Below are 23,294 nucleotides of genomic sequence, written 5' to 3' on the forward strand. Positions count from 1 at the left end.
TATATGTTTTTGAGAGAGAGAGCATGAATAGGGAAGGGGCAGAGAGAAAGGGAGACACAGAATCAGGCTCCAGGTTCTGAGCTGTCAGCACGGGGCCTGACACAGGGCTAGAACCCATAAACCGTGAGATCATGACCTAAGAAGAAGTCAGATGCTTAACGGACTGAGCCACCCAGGCACCGCATAGAGCCTACTTAAAAAAAATATATATATATATTTTTCATACCTAAAAAAAAATCTGAATACTTAGAAAATGTTTAGAACGTTTTATACAAAACTGTTAACAGTGGTGGCTTATGGGGTGGGAGGGCATTTTCACTTTTAATTTCTGTATTTTTCATTGTGTGTTTTACTTGGGTTTCCTTTTCATAATTTTAAAGAAAAAATTTTAAGGAGGGAGAAAGTGTGCATAAAGTGTTCGTTACATGTTTGGTCTCTAAGTGGTACTACCAATTCTTAGTTACACAGAACAATATGCTGCAACTGTTTAAAAATTCCTGAAACTATAAATATATCCTCAAGGATAAAAAATGTTTTTTGACAGTTACTATCCCCATTCATAACACTGACTTCATTTCTTTTAAGAAATGTACATCTGCTAATCCATATTTGTTGCTTGTTAGGAGTGGGTGGATCCATAAATAAGATACTGTTCTTTGAATGCCTTTAGTGGGTGTTATTTACCACTAATGCTTGGAGGAAGGATCCTAAATTATCTCCTAAAATGCTCAAAGCTTGGTTGTTTCTTAGTTTGGAAAAGTGGTTTTTCATTTTTTGGTATATTCTAGAATATAGCAAAGGCAGTTACTCATTTAGCTGAGTCAAGAGAGTTTTGCATTGTATCTTCTTAAAAGAATCCCAGCTCCTAGAAATTTTAGCTTGACTTTCTAGATATACTTTAACACGAAGTTATCATATTAAGAGTTCCTAAGGAGAGAGATTGTTTAAAAAGAGTCACTGTGACTTGTCTTAGAGCCACAGTCTGTAGGGGACGTACGTGAATGGTGACAGAGATCTTGATTACAGAATTGTATGTTTCCTCCGGCAGCTCGGCTTGCCCTTCCCCTGCTTGTGTCGCGTGCCCTGTAACACCATGTTTGGATCCCAGCATCAGATGGTGAGCTCTCCTTTCGCTTTGTAAGATAAGACAGAATTGTGTTTGGAAACTGTGTCTTCCTTGTGATTGAGGTTCTGTTTGCTGGCCTCCAGATAATTATTAGCTTACTCATTTACCGCTTACATCTCCCCATTGCTTAATACACGCTTCCGGGTTTGAATGTCCATGAATGTTGGCTGGCATATAGGTCAGGAGCACCTCCCTCTTCAGGAATCTTGTCATTACTGTATCACCTGCTTTAAAGAGGAACATGGGAGTCCAGATAAGCACCAGAAATTTCTTCAAAAGCTCATCCTTTCAAAGGTTATCACTGTGGCCTGGATGTGTGAATGGGCAGATTTTGAAAATGAGGTTCTTTATTGTAATGTGGGATTAGAATTGGATTCTGCGTATTTTTAGACTTTTCAAGTGTTAAGCCTTCTCATACTGAAGACAGAAGCAAAAAGGGTAGGTTTTAGGGTCTTGTGTTTCTTTTTCCAAGGTACCTGGTTATCTGGTTCAGATACATCAGTAATATCAGAGAGAGAGTTTTGGCTATGTAGGGGGAATTGAGAACATTTTCTTTAAACCTAAGTGTTTAAAACTAGAGAAACATTCATCCTGTATATATGTAGTTTTTAACTTTGATCTCATTTAACTATTTTTTTGTAGTTAATCTTCAAGGGAAACTATTTGATTTTCATCTCTCTGATTAGAGAAAATAGAAAAATGGTCAAGAATAAGAATTGATGTGTGTGGTTAATTTTGAGAGTCCCTTCCTTTTGTTGAAAGTTATAATTTCTTATTGTATAGCTTTATGCTCATTGCTTCATGTTCCTGTGGTTTGCCTTTTAACCTAGGATGTTGCCTTCCTGGAGAAACTGATTAAAGATGATCTAGAACGAGGAAAATTGCCCCTGTTGCTTGTAGCAAATGCCGGTAGGTATTGTGAACAGAATCTGCCGTTTGGACGTACAAGAGAAAGAGGGGGACTTAGCCTAAAAAAAAAAAAAACCAAACAGAACACCTACGTCTTGAGAAATGTCTGCATGCCTCGTGTTTCAGGTAGTTTATGTCGGCGTTGGGGTGAAAGTTACAACACGACGCTTAGCTCCTCACATTCCCTTGAATTGTTGGTTTGTTGGGGAGTTACTCTGTTGGTGTGTATGCTTTTTCATTTAGGCTCTAAGTACCTCCCTTTCGTGTGCTTCCTTTCTAAATGGAATTTTAAAATGTCACACTTGAATGTCCACCTTGGATGCAGCAATTCATCTACCACTTTCTGCTCTACTTCCTGTTGCCGAATTCGGCATTCTACTTGGAGTTCGAGACAGTGCATGAGGCAAGAGAAATAATTGAGTGACAACACACATTAGAAAGAATAAACTGTCTTTACTTGCAGACGGCATGATTATATAGATGGAAGGTCCTAAGGAAACTAAAGAAAAGCCTTTGGAACTAATAAGTTGATCTGGGTTGTAGGATTTCTGTATATAAGCAGTGTTCCACTGAAATTGAATTAAAAATGCCAGTCGTGATAACATCAAAAAAGGAAAAGTATATGCAAGGGGCACCTGGGTGGCTTGGTAGGTTAAGTGTCCCAATTTTGGCTCAGGTCATGATTTCATGGTTTGAGTTCAAGCCCCCCAGCTGTGCTGACAGCTCAGAGCCTGGAACCTGATTCAGATTCTGTGTCTCCCTTTCTCTCTGCCCCTCCCCTGCTTGTACTCTGTGTATGTGTGTGTCTCTCTCTCAAAAATAAATAAACATTTAAAAAGTGTATATGTAAGATCTGTACATTGAAAACTACAAAATGATGCTAAGAGAAATTCAAGAAAACGTGAATAAATGGAATGGTATGCCATATGCATGTGTGGGAAGACTCAGTATCATAAAGTCTAATTTCCCCAATCTATATATTCTGTAGATTAATCCCCGTCAAAATCTCAGCAGGCTACTATTTCTTATACAAGTTGATAAGCAGATTCTAAAATTTATGTGGAAATACAGAGGATATAAGAATAGGCAAAATAATTTTGAAAAAATAAAATAAAAATAAAATTCAAAGACTTAGGCTCTCTGATTTTTACACTTACTACAGATAATCAGGAGAGTGTGGGATTAATTGAAGAGAATAGAGTTAGAAATAGATAGACTCACATGGCCTCTGGGTGGCTCAGTCATGTGGCATCCGACTTCAGCTCAGGTCATGATCTCATGTCATAGTTCGTGGGTTTGAGCTCCACATCAGGTTCTGTGCTGACAGCTCAGAGTCTGGAACTTACTTTAGATTCTCTGTCTCCTCTCTGCCCCTCCTCTGCTCGTGCTCTCAAAAATAAATGTGAAAGGAAGAAAGAAAGAAAAGAAAGAAATACACTTACATATATATAATCACTTGGCTTTTTACAGAGATACCAAGGTATTTCAAGGGAGAAAAGGTGGGTCTTTTCCACCAATGGTCTTGGAACAAGTGGATATCCATATGGAAAAAATAAAATTGAACCTTAACCTTTACTTCACTGTCCATACAAAAATCAGTTATAAATGGTTTATAGACCTAAACCCTGCAAAAGGACCGCTTAACATTGGTTGTGTTTGTTGAGGCACTTGGTCAGGATTTGCAGTCTTACTGGGTGGGACTCTGCTAACTGGAGGTTTAGAACAGTCAGAAGAATGCACCAGTGCACATTTTACTTGGGCTGTCTGAAGAGGGAGCTGCCTACCCAACCTGTAGTATATACAAATTTAACAAGGGGATGGGGTAAAGCATTCACTATGTTTAACTTCAGGATGCATACTCTGTTTTAAAACAAAGGACCTCTCATACTGGGTTTTAAAAAAGCCCACACATTTATCTGTATGTATAATGGGCACACCTAAATTAACCCAGGGGCACCTGGGTCACTCAGTTGATTAAGCGTCGACTTACGCTCAGGTCATGATCTCATGGTTCGTAAGTTTGAGCCCCACATCAGTCTCTCTGCTGTCAGCAAGGAGCCTGCCTGGAATCCTATCTCCCTCTGTCTGCCTCTCCCCAGCTCTCTCACTTTCTCTCAAAAAAAAAAAAAAAAAATTTCTTTTTAAATGGTGATCAGTTAAAAAAAATTTCTTTTTAAATGGTGATCAGTTAAAAAAAATAACCCAGAAAGTGACAAAAGGCAAGCATGGAAAAGGGTATCTTGGGCAAATGGTGACAGAACGAAAGTACTGTAGTGGTCTTCATGTAAGGTAGACTCCATGCTGATGAAAATCCGTGTAATCGCTAAGGCACAGTAGTTAAGAACTTAGCTTATGAACATATCTGAAATCTATAAAGGGAAGGCTGCAAGTATAAGTTGACAAACCCAGTCTTGGTGAGAGCCCTTAATATGTTTCTCCTGAAGCAACATTAAGTAGATGGAAAACAAGTATATAGAGGTTTAAGCAACAAAATTAACAAGCTTGTTTTACAGATCCAAAAAGTGGAGAATATGCATGCGTCAGACCTTGAATAATCAACTTATAAAAGTTGGTTTTAAGCCACTTCACATAGAAAATCTCAAGAAAACATATAATATTACTTCCTTCTTAGATAATGTATTTAAGAGCTTTTATCCTGCTGTAAAGACTCAAAGTATGTGTTCCTTTTCGTATCGTTCTGTGTGTTTTACCCTAGGAACGGCAGCAGTCGGGCACACAGATAAGATTGCACGTTTGAAAGAACTCTGTGAGCAGTACGGCATATGGCTACACGTGGAGGGGTGAGTGCAGAGCGAGGGTGGCCCCACGTTGGGCCTGCACGCAGTGCTCGTGGGGAGTGGATGTCCAGGCCCTTATTCTGTTGGTACGCTTATCACTGAGGGCTCTTTGGGTTGCATAGGAAACATAACAAAACAACGCAAAGTGCTGTTAGCGAGAAGAGATTTTATTGGCTCACATAACTACAAAGATGGCGCTGGACTCAGCATCTTCCCCCCTCCCCCAGTCAGTTGGCCGAATTTCCTCTGTGTTGCCTCCATCTATGGATAGACTTTACTGTTTTGGTACAAATTAGTTGCAGTGGCTCCAGTTTGTGTTCCGAGGGTAAGAAGTCCCAACAGATGCCTCCTGCTGAGCCAGTCGTGGTGGCCAGGGAACTGTAACAGTCCTACAGTTCGGGTCGTTGGGAGCATCTGGTGACGTCTTGTCCCCGAAGCTGTGATCTGATAGAGGAGACTGGTGGTTTCTCAGAGGGACTTAGGGGAGGGGACGGGGCAGCCACAGCAGTCCATTCCTGGCAGGCCCTGCGAGCTAGGCTTTTGCTGAATCCCTCCGGAAAAGAACGATGATGGCAAAATAATAGCTATTAAAGATACAAAATAAGACATAAGGCACAAAGTGCATTTTCAAGGTTTTGCCGAAATTTGTACACATCCACATCCCATTTTCTATTGTTGTTATAAAATCTAATAACCAGTTGAAGGACATTAAAACGTCAGCTTGGAACAGCATCTTTTTTTTTTTTTTTTTTTTTTTTTTTTTTTTTAAGTGTGCTTAGGGAATAAGTAGCAGTAAATAGTGTTTGTTTGTTTTTATTCCAGTGTGAATCTAGCAACTTTGGCCCTAGGTTATGTCTCCTCATCAGTGCTGGTATGTTATAATTTACTGTCTTTTTAAGAAGGAATTATAATCACCTAATCCCTGATGGCTTCTCACAGTTGTTATGAAGGGAGGAGGGTGCTGGGCTTGGTGTACTGTGATAGGGTCTAACAAACCTTGTCTTCTTTGGTAGGCTGCAACCAAGTGTGACAGCATGACGTTGACTCCGGGCCCGTGGCTGGGTTTGCCGGCTGTCCCTGCAGTCACCCTCTATAAACATGACGATCCTGCCTTGGTACGCTCACTGTCCCCGGGAGGGAGTGGGGAGAGGCTAATAATCACCATGGAGCCTGGGAGCAAAATATGGACAAAGTAAACATTTCCTTCATGCTACTTCTGTGACCTTTTTATAAAAAAAAAAAAATCATGTTTTTAACATAAGTGGAACTCTACTGAATGTATTTTTTCTTTTCTCCCCATAGGCCTCATGTGTACAAAGAACTTTTTATGACCTTTTATGACTGTATGATATTCTGTCGCTTAAATACTGCAGTTTAATCTTCCTTCATTTCCAAACTTTGTTGTTAACACAGGGAGCATCATTCTGTATTTCAAGTTACTTCCTTACTTTAGGTTCCCCTGAAGTGCCATCACTATTGAGAGTAGTTAAAGCCTTTGAATTGTCTAGGTTTTAATATTTTTTAAGTGCTTTTTGATAGTGGATCAGTTTAGTGAGTTAATGTCTTGCTCAGTTGACAATGGCCAGGTGTTTGAGGACACTCAGACACAGGTGTGGAAGGGGCTACCTCTTGGGTGCCTGAGAGCTCTGGCCCGTCTGGATTCTCCTCCTGGCTTGACCACACCTTAGTCATGAACCTTGAAAGCCAGGTCTCTGTGCTAGGCTGCCCAGAACACTCCCCCCCACCCCCACCCCAGGGCTGTTAGATGAGCAGATGCATGGTGCAAGCCAAGCGCCCGGCATCGCATCGGACACATACAACGTGCACGGGAATATGCTGACCCGTTCACTCTGCTGTGTGACTTCATTGGCTTTGATTAATAAACCCACGTTGGCTTTTTTAGACTTTAGTTGCCGGTCTTACATCAAACAAGCCAGCAGACAAGCTCCGTGCCCTGCCGCTGTGGTTGTCTCTGCAGTACCTGGGGCTTGATGGGATTGTGGAGAGGATTAAGCATGCCTGCCAACTGGTGAGTAGAAACCCACAGTTGAAATGAGTCACAAACGCTCCATGGCGAAGGCAGTGACAGAAAACTGCCTCATTGCCTTACCCATCATCTAATGCCATGTTGTTTGGATTTCGCATCTCCTGAGCAAGCAGACCTGAAGTGCACATTCCTGGTTGGAAGTTCTGGGGGGGACTGCTGGGCTGTCCCTTCGTTTGTGGCTGGATGAAATAAGATTAGATGAATGCTCGTGTCGGTGCAGGATGAGGAAAGAAGTCACAGGTTGAGAGCCAAGTAGCAGAGACAGAGCAAAAGTGGGGTGGGGGAGGTGGCGCCCGGCTGGCTCTCTCCTGAGGGGCAAGGAAATGTGGCGGCCTTAGGGGTGATGACGGATTGCCTGCATATTCTTAATACCAGGTGGTTTGGGCTCCCAAATGGCAAGGTTCTAGGGACGGTTCTAACTCTCCTGCATGACGTGTTCTAATTGTGAAAGTGTATAATTACGCTAGACTTTAGGAAGCAAAAAAAAGTCCTGTTTATGCAGTTTGCGAGCTGAGTCCTCCCTGAGTCTGAAAGCATGGCGTCCCCTCTCTATAAGTCTGTTTGCTTACCTGTGAGACAGAGAGATGTGAGAGGATGGTCAGGAGGCCTTCAGAGCTCGTACATGCCATGCTCTTACAGTGGTGCCTAGTCACAGGCAGTTGGATTTAAGAATAAACCTTGGTCTGAAATGTGTTCTGTGGAATCTGTACTTCCTCACACGTCATTTTTATAGTGAGGGAAAGTTCGTGGTGGCAGCTGTCTTTGGTTCATAATGTCAGGATAGTTCATCCCAACGCGAGTTTCTGATGCAATACATTCTGAAGGAAGTAGTTTCATTTTTACATGAGGTGATGTTGAGGTCTAGGTCATTATGTTTACAAAAGCACATATTTGAAGTCTCCTCACTGGGCTGCCAGCTCCCCTGCTGAGGTAGGTTTAGTTCTTGGGAAGGAGAGGCCTCTATTGCCCTGGTAACTGAGGCAGTTTGGGTAAGGTTTGGGCGCTCAGGGGAGAGCCCTTCAATTCCCCTTGGCCTACGGCAGACAGGGAAATAATGAGACATTCACTGGTGAACCCTTGAGGCCGCCACAGCTCTGCCTGCCTGCAGGCACACGGGGACCGATCGCGCCCCTGCCGACGACTTCAGTGACACCCTGTCGCTGACCCTCCAGTGCTATGAGCGCGGGAAACTGCTCGTCTGTCACCAGGAGCTGGGCTTCCTGGGGACAGAAATCAGGGGCCTCCTCCTCCTCTGCTTCCTCCCTTCATCAGCATCCTCTTCACCCTCCCGGGTGGCGGTCAGGACGTGTTTTCTCTGTGCGGGCACCGCAGTGCCTGCGCATGCACTGTCTCGTCTGAACTTGGCCAGGGTGGAATGTCTGCTGATAACACAGCGACAAGTAGTTTTCATGAGGGCTCTTCTAGCATCCCACACTTAGTGAATGTTGGAGGGATGAGCCCCGACCCCCTGAGGCACATGCTTTTTTATCCCCACAGCAGTGATGAGAGGTCTGGGACTGGGACACTTCTAGAACAATGAGGACGGAAGTCCTCACGCGCATGCTGCACTCCAGAAACTGCTCCCGGGCACTTGACATAACCACCCTGTCAGATTACTGCTGCCCTCCTGTTTTTTAACTGAGGGACTTGAAGCCCAGAAGCCCAGAGAGGCTAAATAACTTGTCCAAGGTCACAGCTAGTAAGTGGCAAATGAACTTATTCATTGTCCTACATGTGGGATATTGAACTCCGGTTTGGTTATTCCAGACTCGTGCTCATCATAACAATGCTGTGCTCTCTCACTTACCTTTTCTTTTCCTTCTCCAGAATCAGGTACTGTGCCTTGTACACATGTGCGCTCAGTAGTTTCGGTGGGGGTTTTTTTGAGCTATAATTAATGTTAGTTTCAGGTGTATAGCATAATGATTAAGTATTTGTGTATACTGGAAAATGATCACAATTCCAAGTCCAGTTAATACACATCACCATACATCATTACAGATTTTTTTTTTGTTTTAAGTAGGCTCTACACCCAGTGTGGGGCTTGAACTCACAACCCTGAGATTGAGTTGCATGCTCTACCAACTGAGGCAGCCAGGTGCCCCCTAGAAATTTGTATCTTTAAACCACCTTGGGGCACCTAGGTGACTCAGTTGGTTGAGCATCCGACTTTGGCTCAGGTCATGATCTCACAGTTCATGGGTTCGAGCCCTGCATTGGGCTCTGTGCTGACAGCTCAGAGCCTGCAGCCTGCTTTGAATTCTGTGTGTCTCTCTCTCTGCCCCTACCAAACTTGCACTCTATCTCTCTCTCTCTCTCCTCTCTCTCTCAGAAAAAAAATTTTTTTTAAACTACCTTTACCCATTTCTCCTGCCTCCCAGCCCCTGCCTCTGGCAGCCACCAATCTGTTCTCTGTATTTGTGAGCTTGTGGTTTGGTTTGGTTTGGTTTGGTTTGGTTTGGTTTAGATCCCACACGTAAGTGAAATCACACCATTGTCACAGATGGCAAGATTTTATTCCTTTTTTACGGTGAATAATATTTCATTGTGTATGTATATATCATATATTTTCTTTTATTCATTCATCCATTGAAGGACACTCAAGTTGTTTCTGTATCTTGGCACTTATAAAAAATGCGATGATCATGAGGGTACAGATACCTTTTCACATTGGTGTTTTTGCTTTCTTTGGATAAATACCTAGAAATAGAGTTGCTGAATCATAGGGTAGTTCTATTTTTAATTTTTGGGGTAGCCTCCATACTGGTTTTCCATAGTGGCTGCACCAGTTTACATTCCCACCAACAGTGTACAAGGGTTCCCTTTTCTTCACATCCTCACCAACATTTGTTACTTCTCTTCAACCATTCTCACAGGTATGAGGTGCTGTCTCATTGTGGGTGTGATTTGCGTTTCCCTGATGATGAGTGACGTTGAGCATCTTTTCATGTACCTGTTGGCCATCTGGACGTCTTCTTTGGAGAAACGTCTATTCATATCTTCTGCCCGTTTTAAAAATCGGATTTGGGTTTTGTTTTTTTTTTGCTTGAGTTGTATATATTTTGGGTATTAATCCCCTTATCAGATAAATTGTCTGCAATTATGTTCTCCCATTTAGTAGGCTGCCTTTTCATTTTGTTGATGGTTTCCTTCACTCTGCAGAACCTTTTCAAAAAGTTTGATGGGGTGCCACTGACTTCTTTTTTTTGCTTTTGTTCCCACTCAGTAGTTGTTGAATGAGTGAATGACTTATGTTGCTAATATGACAAGTTCACATGGGTCTCATTTAGTGCTTTTTTGGAGCACTAAATGTAACTTTCAGCTGCAAGATAGGGAATATTTGCAGTTCTTGAAAAGCAAGAATTGGCACCCTACCTCGGGAACCATCAGGTGCCCGACGGCTTCATCTGCCTGGGATCTTTGTCTGCAGGCTGGTGAGGACCCTCATGAACTGTGAGGGTTTGTTTCAATATGTTGTGTCAGTCTAATGGATATCATTAATCTCATTAAAATATAAGTAATTTTTAAATAAGCACACATATAATCTAGTAAATTTATAAAAACTAGAAGCTATTTTTTTGTCTTTTTGCAGAGTCAACGATTACAAGAAAGTTTGAAGAAAGTGAACCACATCAAAATCCTGGTACAGTATATAATTGGATCTGTTTTTGAAGTTAATAACTTAACGTCAGTAACTTGGAATGATCTTCTCCAGATTTGATGCATTTCGGGGGAATTGTGGCAGCTCCAGTGAGGCCACATTCTGTGGAAGAGATTCATGCGCTGGTGACCTAACTCTGCAGAAAGCACAAGGCCTAGAGATTGGTTCCATACGCTGAACCCCTGGGGTGCTTTTCATATCATCATCTGAAGTTTTATTCTATTAAAATTTAGAATTGCACGAAGATCTAATAAACACTGTTGATTTCCCCTGCCCGACAATTTTGGAACACTTGTGTTCCTGAAATGAAAAGGTATTTGGTCTCTCACAGTGTTTAGGGCAGCTAAGGGTTTTCTGAAACCCTCTGACACCAGAGTTTTCATTTGCACAGATTGGGGAATAAGGAAGAGATGGGCATAGGGCCTTGTTCTTGTCTTCCCCCCATATCCTCCTCAACCATGGCAGAATCTGTCAGAGACTGCTGCCTAAGGGTAGTTAGTAGACAGGGCCTGAGGACATAGCAGGGCTAATAACCAAGAGTCAGTTCAACTTTGAATGTTTTCATGTATTGCTTTATTATATTTTAGAATTTCAGAAAGTATAGGTCAGGTTCTAATTTATTTTTTTTATTTTTTTTTATGTTTTATTTATTTCTAGGAGAGAGAGAGAGAGACAGCATGAGCAGGGGAGGGTCAGAGAGAGAGGGAGTCACAGACTGAAACAGGCTCCAGGCTCTGAGCTGGCAGTCAGCACAGAGCCCGACGCGGGGCTCGAACCCACGAACCGCGAGATCATGACCCAAGCGAAAGTCGGATGCTTAACCGACTAAGCCACCCAGGCGCCCCGGTCAGGTTCTAATTTAAATAGGGCCGCTGGGTGTGTCTTTGACAATTCTGCAGGATGCAGTTACGTTTAAAATAATACTGAAGTTTATCTGGGGTTCAAGTTAATACAGTTGATTTCCATTTTCGTGCATGGTTTGCTTCAAGTGCCTGAGGGGGGCACTGCTTTGTGTTGCCTTCTGAGTAGGAGCTTAGAGCCTTTTCAGTTGACCTGAGATGACCCAAGCCCTAGCTTAGAAGAGGAGAGTGGTCCATTGGAGAAGCAGAGGGACGAATGTAAGTCAGGAGACTTGGGTTCTCATTTCAGCTGTACCACTGACGCCCTGTGACACTGAGTCATTCTCTTTGCTGCCTCAGCCTGTGAGCTCAGTTGTCAGTGAAGCCGTGTTGGTTGGACTCCTTTGATTTAAACAGAGAAGCCCAAACTATGGACTAGCACGAGCAAGATGGCTGGAATCCAGGCGGTGCTGGGCCTGTGACTTTCTGTCCCTCCCTCACTGAGCCCACTCAGGCTCCTCCTCATGTCGCCTCTGCCCCTCCGTCCTTCTCCAGGCAGGGAGGTTCGGCTGGGGCTCATTCATCACCCGTGGGTTTGGAGCATCTGTGTAAGGCCGCGTGTGGTCCCGGCCTGAGCCCTGCTGCACCCCTCCCTCCGGTGCATGCTTTTCTCCGTAGATGCACAACAGTCGGCAAACACCACGAGGCACTGTGGCCTCAGTAATAACTGTCATCGCCGCAGCTCTTAGTGAAATGTGCACTGTGTACCATGCGTGGCGCCGAGCGCACACATTCCTTCATTTAGCCCTCAACAGCATTTGCCTTCGTATTTGCTCTTCCTTCTACCTGGAAACACTGTTCCCTTTGATTCTTTCATGACTGCTTTCTTACCCTTCAGAGCTTCGTTCAAGTACCCCCTCTTCAGAGAGACTTTCCCTGGCTCTCCCACCTAAAGCAGCCCTTACCATCGTCTGTCACTGTGTCCCCTGGGTTTTGGTGTTTGTGGCAGTTACTCCTACTTGAAGTCATATATTTGTTCATTGTCTGTTTTTCTTTGTAGAAGCTTTGGGAAGGCAAGGACTTGTGTCTTATTTGGTTGGTGGTTTTTGTTTCGTGGTGTTTTGTACTGTGCCGAGTATTTGGCATAAGTACTGAGGCGTGAGTCAGTCTCATCTGAGAGTTGGTTGCAGTGGCTGCCCCATCTTTTCTGGGCACAGAGAAACCGGCACAGAGAAGTTAAGCAACTTGCTCATGCCACACAGCTAGGCTGCAGTGAAGCTGGGATTCACACTCCAATATTGTGCTCCTAAGCAGCGGACCGTTCCGTCTCTGGTCAATTTGCAGGAGAAGGTAGTACTTGTCCTGCTGCGGTGGCTCGTTTAAAGGGCCTGTCAGATAATGAGAAAGCAAAGTGAAGACTGTAAGGCCCTGTAAAATATAGGTCAGTAGTAAATGCCCTTTTGCTCTCGCCACAGTATTTGTGTAGCGCTTAGAGAGATACCGGGTCCTTGCGTGCTCACGAGGTGTCACTGTGGTAGAGCGGTGTCATTTGCATCTGTTGTGCCATGTGGTTGTGCGTCTTGAGCCTGTGATGGTACGTGGCAGAGCCAGGACCTGAACCCAGGATGTCTAAGATGAGCCGCGTCTGTGCCCAGCGGCTCCTTCTGCAAGTGCCCCCCGCGGCACCTGCTCGCCTACGTAGGTGGCCCGCCCCTGCAGAGCTCCTCAGGCCCGAGGCGCGGACCGCCTCCCCAGCTCCCCAGCCCCCGGGGCCGCCACCAGGGCGCAGGGGGGCCGTGGGAGTCGCTGCATCCATTAGTCGTGCAGGTCTTCTCTGCTGTCAGGCTGGCTCAGCCGCACATGGGCCGCGTCCCACGCTCTGCAGTGAAGGGGCAGATCTAGTCTTTCACCCTCACACCTGCACCTCTCCAGCGCCCCCGTGTGACAGGCACCTCACATCTCCGCTGGCCTTTAGGCTGTCCGGCTTGGACACCTTTGACCGTGGCCGTGGTATGTCCGAGTGAGGACTGTACAGATCCTGCTTGGGACTTGTGCTCGTTTAACCTGAGGAGTCTTTTTTTTTTTTTTTTTTAATCAATTCTGTACAGTTTGCGTTTTCAGCCACGACCTCTCCTTCTCCGGTCTCCCTGCCCAGTTGTCGCGGGTCCATCTCCCATCAGCCCCTCTCGTCCTTCCTGCCTCTGCCTCCTGTCCCTGCACCTGAGCTGCCTCTACTCTGCAGCGACTGTGTTTTTACTTTCAGCGACACCTGCCCCCAGAACTTCCAGCATGTTCTCTTGAGCTCTGTTCAAATCCTCCCCTTTTGGTCATCCTTTTTTCTTTTTCTTTTATCTTTTTTTTTATGCTTCCTGGTCTTCATTTCTCTCTTCAGGCCTGGTTTTAGAGTATGTTTCCCACTGTTGCTCTAGAGATTCTGTTCTGGGAGCAGAGGTCATCCCCTGGATTGTGTCTGCTGCTGTGTGTGGGGTTCACTTTTCCATTGTGAGCTACCTGTGTGGCGGGCCGAGGTCCATCTGTCTGTCAGCTCCACAGCTTCGGGACTCCCGCACCGCATGGGACGGACAGCCCAGTGCGGTGCACACCTGATGTTTTGCCTTTGTGACTTTTCCTCCTCGTGTAGACAGAGCCTCAGGCAGCAGGAAGCCCTCTCGCTGGTCAGCGGGTGGGTTTTTTCTCGCCCTCTTCTCATAAGGAGGATCCTTTAGGGGTCCTGGCGTTACGTGCGCTCACCACTCTGCACGCACGGGCCTGAAGAGCCGTGTCTTCACCGTTTTTGTAAGCCTGTCAGTGGTTAAGTTGGGTTTTTTTGTTCTTTGTTTTGTTTTTTTGGTTATTGGTATATTTAATCCAGCATTTCACTCTGCCATGTTGCTAGAACCAGAATTCTGCACTTACAATCCTGCACAGTATTTCTCAGGCACTGACATTTGAGACCACCGAGCTCAAAGAAATAAGAAACCAAAGACTGTATTAGACTATATATAGAAATCTGGTTACTCAAATCATCCTGCCTCATCCTGACTGAGGTTAGGGGAATGGGTATGGAATTTTGTTGCTTTTGTTTCTATTTCCTTCTTGAGTTTACTCCATTCTATTTAGATATTAAGCCCTTCTGTGCTAAAAGTACTAATAGAAAGTATTATTAGACTTATGCTTATGTGAAAGTTAAAGGAGATGATAGGTAACATAGCAATCAGCCTAATAAGTTGGCAAATTTGATACACATCTTGTTTGCTCTAAATCACGCCTCTGTGTTCCACTGAGTGTTTAGTAGAGAAGACCTTGGGCCAGCTACTTACTGGCTTTGCAAGTTAGCCTTCCCGCCCTGGAGACATCACACGCAGGGCCTTGGAAATTGGTCTCGTACCTAGAATTGTTGCACACATAGACATCTGTGTGCCAAATTCTGTCAGGAGCATTGCTGTTCCCTTTGTATCCTGACCCCGTGGTGGAGCTGATGGCCAGCTCTACTTTTGTTCAATGGCGAACATGAGCTTGGTGCTGCCTTATCTTAAGGGGCAGTGAACATCTTGTCTATAATGAAATCTGATGAAGTTAGTCATTAACGAAGTTACTGTTATTGAAGGACGCCTGTCCTGAATAGAAGTACCACTTTAGTGAATTCGGAAGTACGTAGACGCAGCTCTAGACTGCTTATCTTCATTACCAGTAGGACTTAAATCCTGTTCTCAGAGTTTTGCAAGGTGAGAAGAAAGTAGTTTTCCTCTTTTTGTTTGTGACTATATAAAAAGTTTCAGGGGTGCCTCGGTGGCTCAGTCAGTTAAGTGTCCGCCTTTGGCTCAGGTCATGATCTCATGGTTTGTGAGTTTGAGCCCCGCATCGAGCTCTGTGCTCACAGCTCAGAGGCTGGAGTCTGATTTGGAGTCTCTGTTTCCCTCTCTCTCCGCCCCTGCCCTGCTCACACTCTGTCTCTCTCTGTCTGAAAAATAAATAAGCATTAAAAAAAAATTTTTTTTTTAAGTCTCCGTCCTGCTTGAGTTAACATAATTTCTAGATTCTTGAAGCCTTCAGCTCTCCTAACACTGATTCTGGTTCTACTTTTTCCTTTTCTTAGCACTTTCATGACAGGCCTGTGTTTATTATTATTATTACAGTTTTCTCCTGCTTTAATTTCAGTATACCCTTGTTACATGTCGTAATGCAGCAGTGTGTTCTCAGAACCGACATATAATTATTTCTAGGAATTTTTCTAAACCCTTGATTTTTGTTTCTCTAGTAACTGAAATTAACCTTTGAATTTCATGTGTTTATTGATATGTTATCTGTAGTCTTTTATTTTGCAGGTGTTGGATTTCATGTTACTTGGTAATACGAGATTGTGTTTTTCAGGTGGAAGATGAGCTCAGTTCTCCAGTAGTGGTGTTCAGATTTTTCCAGGAATTACCAGGCTCGGGTAGGTGATTTTAAAAAGCCTAATTTTCGTATTTGTGTTTCAGGGCTTTTAATTTTAAACCATTTCAAGTTACATTGATAGTCCAAAATATTTTGACTGCTTAAATCTGCAGTCATCATTTTTTCAGAAAATGTTAATCATTTTCACAAGAATTCCAGTCCTAAGTGCCTTATTAGTATTTTAGTGATAGTTTCCTGTGATCACACCAGTGGTTTCCAAGTGCCAGTCCCTGGACCCAGTGCTAGAACGAGCGAATAAAGATCAGAATGCACGCGTGCATGCGCACGTAAATAACCACATGTTCTTTCCAGGTTCACTTGCCCCACAGTGTCTTTAATGTAAGTTTACACTCTATTTTCAGTTATTTAAAATGTAAACTATGTTAAGCATAAAAAAGAAAGAAAAGAAAATAGAGATTTGGGCGCCCTACTTCCTAGATACTTTGATTCATGAGGTTGGATCCAGGAATCTATACCTGATGCCACCAGCCTAGGCCAGGGCGCCACTGCTGCTCACTTGGACAGCCACAGTCCCTGCTGAACTGCTCTCTCACTTCCATGTCCTGTCCACACCCTATTCCAGACCATTCTCTGCATGCGGTCAGACTGGGCGGTACATGTGGGAGTTCAGTCACACCCCTTCACTGCCCAGACCCTCAGTTTCTTCCTGTTTCTGGTGAATAAGGTCCAGGGTGTGCAGCAGGCCTTGGGAGGCCTCTGGCCTCCAGCCCTGGCCGTCTTCTCTGACTTCCTTTGAGGCCACCTCTCCTCTTGATCATTGCGCCTTAAACTGGTCTTCTCTGAGTTTGTATGAACATTCTGCTCGTTCTTAGAGCAAGATCTTTGCACTTGATGTTCCCTTTACCTTGAGCACACTTCCCTTCACTCTTCTGGCTGGCTCCCTGTCATCTTTCTAGTCTCCCTAAGGTGCACCTCCTTAGGCCTTCCTTGTCCATGCTGAGGCGACTCTGTCGTATTATATCGGGGATCCCCCCCTTCTTTCATGGCACCGATAACGCTATATGGGGATTTCAATTCTTTCTTTATGGTGTTTCTTCTGTAGAACATATACAGCAAGATGACAGAACCCATTCCTTCTTTATATCCTGCGTGCCCAGCACAGCACATGGCAGAGCTGGTGCCCTGGCCATTTGGAAGGAGGAAAAGTTTGGTGTGAGGACCGTTTGGGGTGCTCTGACTTCCCTCACACAGGGGTTGATAGACTAGCTGGTAACTTACAGTGTTACATCTTGATTTCCTCTCAAAGTTCCTTGAAAGAAAAACTTGAAATGAGATTAAGATTTCTATTTGTGAGACAATTTTCATTTGTTACATTTTCATGAGAAAAATAATATGGAAACTTAAAACCCCTTCTGTGGGGGCGCCTGGGTGGCTCAGTCGGTTAAGTGTCCAACTTCAGCTCAGGTCATGATCTCGTGGCTCATGAGTTCTAGGCCGATGTCGGGCTCTGTGCTGATGGCTCAGAACCTCGGGCCTGCTTCAGATTCTGTGTCTCCCTCTCTTTCTGCCCCTCTCCCGCTCATGCTCACGCTCACACATGCTCTCTCTCTCTCTCTCAAAACTAATTTTTTAAAAACCTTCTGTAAGATAAACATGCACAAATGTTTACTTGAGGTGAAAAAGTAAGGTGTAGCATGTAATGCGTACAGTTAGGTAGCACTGCACGGATTCGCACCCTCCAGAACTTGTACTGCTTGCAAACCTCAAACTCCACGTTCCTTAAACATGGACTCGCCGTTTCCCTCCCTCCCTTCCAGCCCCCAGTAGCCCCATCCACTCTGTGTCTCTGAGTTTGACCACTTTAGGTTCCCCAGAGAAGTGGAATCCCACACTCTGAGTCTTCGTGTCGCTGGCTTCTTTCACATAGTGTAACATCCTCAGGTTTCATCCGTGCGGAGCGCGGGACAGTTTCCTCCCTTGCTACGGCTGGACAGCGCTGCCCGCGGTGTGTACGTGCCACATTTCTTCTCTCCGTTCGCGTGACGTCGCCACTTCCTGTGGTGCTGGAGGCTGTTCTCTCTGGGTAGTGCTGGGAGCTGCGTGAAATGGGCTTTGAGGAGTGTGTGTGGGGCTGCGCTTCTGGGAGCTGAACCCCCTTTCTGTGTTTCGGTGTCAGATCCAGTGCCCACAGCTGTCCCAGTGCCCAACTCGGCACCTTCAGCGCTCGGCCGGGAGAGACACTCCTGTGACGCCCTGAACCGCTGGGTAAGAACGCGGCCGCGTGCTCTCTCTCCTGCTTCCCACGTGGATGGCGCGGAGGCCTCTGGAAAGTTCGGCCTGTAGGAAGGAGGCTCTGCGCGGGCGCTGGGCTCCTGCCAGGGCTCCTGGTCACCTCGCTGCCCAGCCTGCCGCATGACCTCCGGCAGGGCCTTCCGGAGTCATTCCCTCAGTGGCCATTTCCTTTCTGCTGCGCGAGGCCACAAAACTACCCGCAAGTCGGGGACGGCGGCTGTGGTGGGCGTCCGGAGCGACAGCAGGAGGTGCGGAGGCCGGAGCCCCCTGAGGCTGGGCGCCTGACAGCGTGGACCGCAGGCGGCGGCCTCGGGACACCGCGTGTGTGCCTCTGGGGCCTCGCGTCAGGGCGTCTGCCACAGCCGTGTCAGTCCCAGCACGATGGGGCTCCTGCCCGCCTCGGGCTTCCGGGGGGAAGTCAGGACACATCCGTGTAGTGCTCTCAGAACAGCCGGAATAACCCACGCAGCTGGATGTTTAGGGCAGAAGGGAAACGGTCATCACAAAGGACGGAGACAGTACAGGTTACCACCCGGCATGTCGAGCAGCATGTTGGTGGCGATGGGGAGTAGAGACAGACCGCGTGGGTCGATCACGTGTTCACAGCGGGGATTTCTGCCTGGCGTGTTGTGGGTCATTTGTATTTGTTCTTTGGGTTTATCTGTATCTCCTAGATTTTCCTATGATGAACTTGGATTTTTTAGTAATAAAAAGCATAAAACTTAGTCTATTCAAAAAAGAAGTTGCCCTGAGTAAGACAATGAGAACATTCAGGGAACCTCGCCCCCGGGAGTCTCTCGGGTCCGGGGCTGAGGGCAGGTGCGGGGAGCCGGGCCCCTTGGCGCGGGCCCCCTTCACCCTGCCCGTGTCCCCACAGCTGGGAGAGCAGCTGAAGCAGCTGGTGCCTGCGGGCGGCCTCACCGTCATGGACCTGGAAGTGGAGGGCGTGTGCATTCGCTTCAGCCCCCTGATGACGGCGGCAGGTAAGCAGCCGCTCTCCGCGGGCTGTCCTCGCTTGTTCTGGGAGCAACGGTGGCATGTCCATTAGGGTCCGCGCTGTGGCCTGGTTTCCTTTCCTTTGGGTCCTCTTTTCTCTCTTTTTTTTTTTTAATGTTTTTTAATTTATTTCTGGGGGGGCGGGGACAGCGTGAGCAGGGGAGGGTCAGAGAGAGAGGGAGATACAGAGTCTGAAACAGGCTCCAGGCTCTGAGCTGGCAGCACAGAGCCTGATGTGGGGCTTGAACCCACGAACCACAAGATCATGACCTGAGGTGAAGTCGGACGCTTAACCAACTGAGCCACCCAGGCGCCCCCTCTTTTCTCTTTCTTTGAAGTGGCTGCTTCTTTGCCTTTGGGCTCAATTTGGGTAGGTGAGCTTTTTTTTTTTTTTTTTAAATTTTTTATTTTTTGGGTAGGTGAGCTTTTGAGCGGAACTTCTCAGAAGCAGACTTTCGAGTCACTGGAGTTCCTGTGTTTCCGTGTCCTGCGGCCCTCGGTCTTGCCTACCGTGGTCCTCCGGCCACGCCACACACCAGAACCCCCTGTCTCCCCTACCACCCCTGAAGGAGATTTGCCTGCTGCCGGCGCTGGGCCCCACCTGGGGCTTCTGGCCCACAGGGCGTGGAGCCTGCGCGTGTAGTTTTGAAAGCTCCCTGGTGTTTAGAACAGACCAGTGAAGCTTGAGGGCCACCACATTTAGACGTTTTGGAGGGCAGTGTGGACTCGTGCAACAGAAAGTCATGGGCGCACACCCGCCTCGGCCTCTTTGTGCGTGGGGGAGCTTGAGCAAGCGTCCCCTCCAGGCTTGGTGCCCGTAGCTGTGGGACATGTCTTCAGGGGACTGGAGTTTGCTGTAGTGGAGTGGGTCCCACAGATCAGCCCCCAATGGGGAGTACGTCCCACAGATCAGCTCCCGACGGGGAGTACGTCCCACAGATGAGCTCCCGACAGATAGGTGAAAAATCTGACGATGCTTTTTTTCCGAGATGATATGAAGATTTTCAAAAAATGTTTGATGGTTTTTCATGGGATGTTTTCAACATTTTTGGAAAGGTATTTTCTCAAAGACCTCAATGTAGGGAAATGTGGGCAAGTGTCCTGCCAAGAAGAGCCCCTCATGAAGATGGCCCGTGGTGTACAGATCTTCTCGTGATTTCAGCACCTGCTGCCCAGAGAGGCTTTTCTGTGGAACCTGGCTGAGAGAGCTGGGGACACCCGAGGCGTCATGTACTGACGCTTACGCAGTCACTTGCCACGTTTGAGTCACAGGCGAGGGGCAGTGAGGTGGGGTCCCTGCAGCCCCGGGGGCTCCCAGCTGTCATTGGTGCTGCTGTCATCACCCCGCCCTCCTGCCCCCCTCCCCCACGCGCCCTCTAGAATCTCTCTCCCCCATGATGCTAATGTGGAGCGAGGACCGCGGGCTTGCCTCTTTGTGGCCCGAGATGGGAGGTTAATCAACTTACAGTTGATTCCAGCAGAGTCCTGGGGAGAGACTCTGAGAGCTTGTGTGTCACACGGAAGGCTGGTCCCGTCTTCTGTATGAGACACAACTGTGTGTGCACCAGGACGGCCTGCCTCCGGCAGTCGGGGAGACAGACAGACAGACAGACAGACAGACACACACACACACACACACACACACACACACACACACACACACACACACACACACACGTTTCCTGCGGGCCTCGTGGCTTCTATGTCTCCCTGTCTTCTGTATAAGATACACTGTGTGCACGCCGGGACGGCCTGCCGGAGGCCGGGACGGCCTGCCGGAGGCCGGGACGGCCTGCCTCCGGCAGTCGGGGACACAAACACACACAAACACACACACACACACACCCGTTTCCTGTGGGCCTTGTGGCTTCTATGTCTCCGCCCACACACACACACACACCCGTTTCCTGTGGGCCTCGTGGCTTCTATGTCTCTGTTCCAGCTCCCTGGAGGCCCTGGAGCTGCTGACCTCGTGACGGCGGACGCAGGGCCCTTCCTTCCTCACTTACCTAATGCCTGGGATGTTTGCAGTTTTAGGAACTCGGGGAGAGGACGTGGATCAGCTCGTCGCCTGTGTCCAGAGCAAGCTGCCGGTCCTGACCTGCACGCTGCAGCTGCGAGAGGAGTTCAGGCAGGAGGTGACAGGGACGGCTGGCCTCCTATATGTCGATGACCCTAACTGGCCCGGAATAGGGGTTGTCAGGTACGGGCTCGGCCTCCTGGCGGGGGTGCCTCAGGTGGGTCCTTTTGTGGACCAGCTTGGAAACCGGCGGTGAATATGTGCGGCCACAGGGTCCGTGTCCCATGGAAATGCAGCACGAATTTTAGGCCCAGCACAGCGGCGGCGTGGCCACTGTGAACTAGTTGTAACTGTACTGCCTGTGCCGCTCGCAACTTACTAGGGAGACCGTACAAGCGCACAGCTGACGGACAGTGACCATGGGGCGTACAGTGTCATGGCTCCCTGAGACCGAGAAGTGTGGAGTGCAGTGTGCGCCCCCAGCCTGCTTTCCATCTCCTCCTTTCGGGGTGGGGGTGGGGGGCAAGGCCCTTTTTTTTTTTTTTTTTTTTTTTTTTGAGAACAAGCAAGCTAGCATGAGCAAGAGAGGGGCAGAGAGAGAATCTTAAGTGGGCTCAATGCTCAGTGCAGAGCCCAACTTAGGGCTCAGTCCCCTGACCCTGGGATCATGATCTGAGCCAAAATTAAGAGTCGGACGCTCAACCAACTGAGCCCCCATGCGCCCCGAGACTCCATATTTCTATTACAAGTGCTAAGGCTCCCAGACCTGCCTCAGTTTCATAGACTAGAGACCTGGGCCTTCTTTGCGATGTTCTTGACAGTGCCTGACCTTGAGACTCTCCAAGTGCCTCCTTTGCCCATTTGTGTCACCCTGGAAAATCGCAGTGTTTGAAGAGGATTTGATCATTTAGATTGAAGTACTGTTTTTTGATATTGTTTGTAGGTATGAACATGCTAATGATGATAAGAGCAGTTTGAAACTAGATCCAGAAGGGGAAAAGATCCATGCTGGACTCCTGAAAAAACTAAATGAACTGGAATCTGACCTTACATTTAAAATGGGTAATTACTATTTTTATATGTCAACTATGAGCTCCCAAAGGCCGTTTTCTAACTGGCTTCAAGGACAGTGGGGTCTCTTTCCTTGGAGGAAATGCTAGTTGAGTTCTTTCTAGGGTGAGCTAGCTCCTTTCTCCTTCTGCAGCCTCTTGGGGCACCCCTTGTCCTCATTAGCGTCCTCCTCCTCCCCCATACGGGAGGCGCCCTCGTGCGGCCACGCCGTTGTGCAGGACAGCGGCCCCGGGCAGCCTTCTGACCGAGGACTCGGGAACCAAGGCAGGCAGTGGTCTCTCCCCACAGGCCCGGAGTACAAAAGCATGAAGAGCTGTATTTACGTGGGGATGGCCAGTGACGACGTGGACATTTCTGAACTGGTGGAGACCGTTGCGGTCACAGCCCGAGAAATTGAGGAAAACTCAAGGGTCTGTAAGACTGATCTGTGCCTCGTTCCTTTTCTGGGTTTTCTGCACGCAGCTAGCTGGGGTCACGAAGGAGGAAGGTCCCCTCAGAAATACCTGTTCGTTCCCAAAAGAGTGTGTAAATGGTTCCTGAGCTAAGCATTGTCCCAGGACTCCAGAACCCCATGAGGATGTGACACGGTGGGTGCCCTGAGTGGGCTCACGGCTCGGGGAAGAGATCCATGTAGTCAGGTGGGGCGCTAATGCCATGGAAGAGAAGTTAGGGGTAACAGCATGTGGGGAAGACACGGTGGCATCTGCGACAAGGGGAGGGAAGCCTCCATGATCGTAGCTGCATCCCAGGGCTGCGGGTGGACAGGTTTCTGACAGCAGGCCTGGCGTGGAGGCCTAGCCGGTGGACCGTCTCCACAGCAGGTGGGTGAGTTCTAGGAGTCACTCAGCAGCAGAGAAGGGATGATAACGGGATGGGTCTGAGGAGACAGGCATGTGTGGTGTGGCCCGTTGCTGATAGGGACGGGGAGAGCAGGAAGTTTGCTGTGAGGCGGAGGAGCCAACTTTATCATTGTTGGGTGGACTTCTTGAAGTTTCTTCAACTCACTCTCTCACTTCTGATTCATTTCCATGAATATTGAGCATGTGTCTATTTTCTGTTGATGTGACATTGAGGTCACGGGGAAAGTAGTTTCTCTCCTCCTTTCCCTGGCAGATGAGGCTGGTCACCAAGGTGTGTGTC

The 23,294-nt window shown here is 47.3% G+C and overlaps 1 protein-coding gene and 1 long non-coding RNA gene across 5 annotated transcripts in view; one reads left to right on the forward strand and one right to left on the reverse strand.

The window, feature by feature from the left end:
* PDXDC1 (pyridoxal dependent decarboxylase domain containing 1) overlaps positions 1 to 23,294 on the forward strand; it is a 53,965-nt gene that overhangs the window by 22,496 nt on the left and 8,175 nt on the right. For all 4 annotated transcript variants that reach the window (XM_039233633.1, XM_039233631.1, XM_039233634.1 and 1 more), the window contains exons 7-19: positions 1,049 to 1,117; positions 1,957 to 2,035; positions 4,752 to 4,836; positions 5,656 to 5,704; positions 5,847 to 5,948; positions 6,737 to 6,862; positions 10,473 to 10,523; positions 15,752 to 15,815; positions 17,952 to 18,040; positions 18,945 to 19,050; positions 21,095 to 21,266; positions 22,027 to 22,145; positions 22,443 to 22,564. In XM_039233633.1, coding sequence (XP_039089564.1) covers positions 1,049 to 1,117; positions 1,957 to 2,035; positions 4,752 to 4,836; positions 5,656 to 5,704; positions 5,847 to 5,948; positions 6,737 to 6,862; positions 10,473 to 10,523; positions 15,752 to 15,815; positions 17,952 to 18,040; positions 18,945 to 19,050; positions 21,095 to 21,266; positions 22,027 to 22,145; positions 22,443 to 22,564 — 1,233 coding nt within the window. The remainder of the gene's footprint in view (positions 1 to 1,048; positions 1,118 to 1,956; positions 2,036 to 4,751; positions 4,837 to 5,655; positions 5,705 to 5,846; positions 5,949 to 6,736; positions 6,863 to 10,472; positions 10,524 to 15,751; positions 15,816 to 17,951; positions 18,041 to 18,944; positions 19,051 to 21,094; positions 21,267 to 22,026; positions 22,146 to 22,442; positions 22,565 to 23,294) is intronic.
* On the reverse strand, positions 4,985 to 5,903 carry LOC120232744. The gene is made up of 2 exons (XR_005528636.1): positions 5,830 to 5,903; positions 4,985 to 5,417 (listed from the first exon to the last, which is right to left on the reverse strand). It is a non-coding gene; the product is annotated as an uncharacterized LOC120232744 (long non-coding RNA).

Source organism: Hyaena hyaena, unplaced genomic scaffold (genome assembly GCF_003009895.1).
Source record: "Hyaena hyaena isolate Hyena2069 unplaced genomic scaffold, ASM300989v1 scaffold_76, whole genome shotgun sequence".
Taxonomy (NCBI): Eukaryota; Metazoa; Chordata; class Mammalia; order Carnivora; family Hyaenidae; genus Hyaena; species Hyaena hyaena.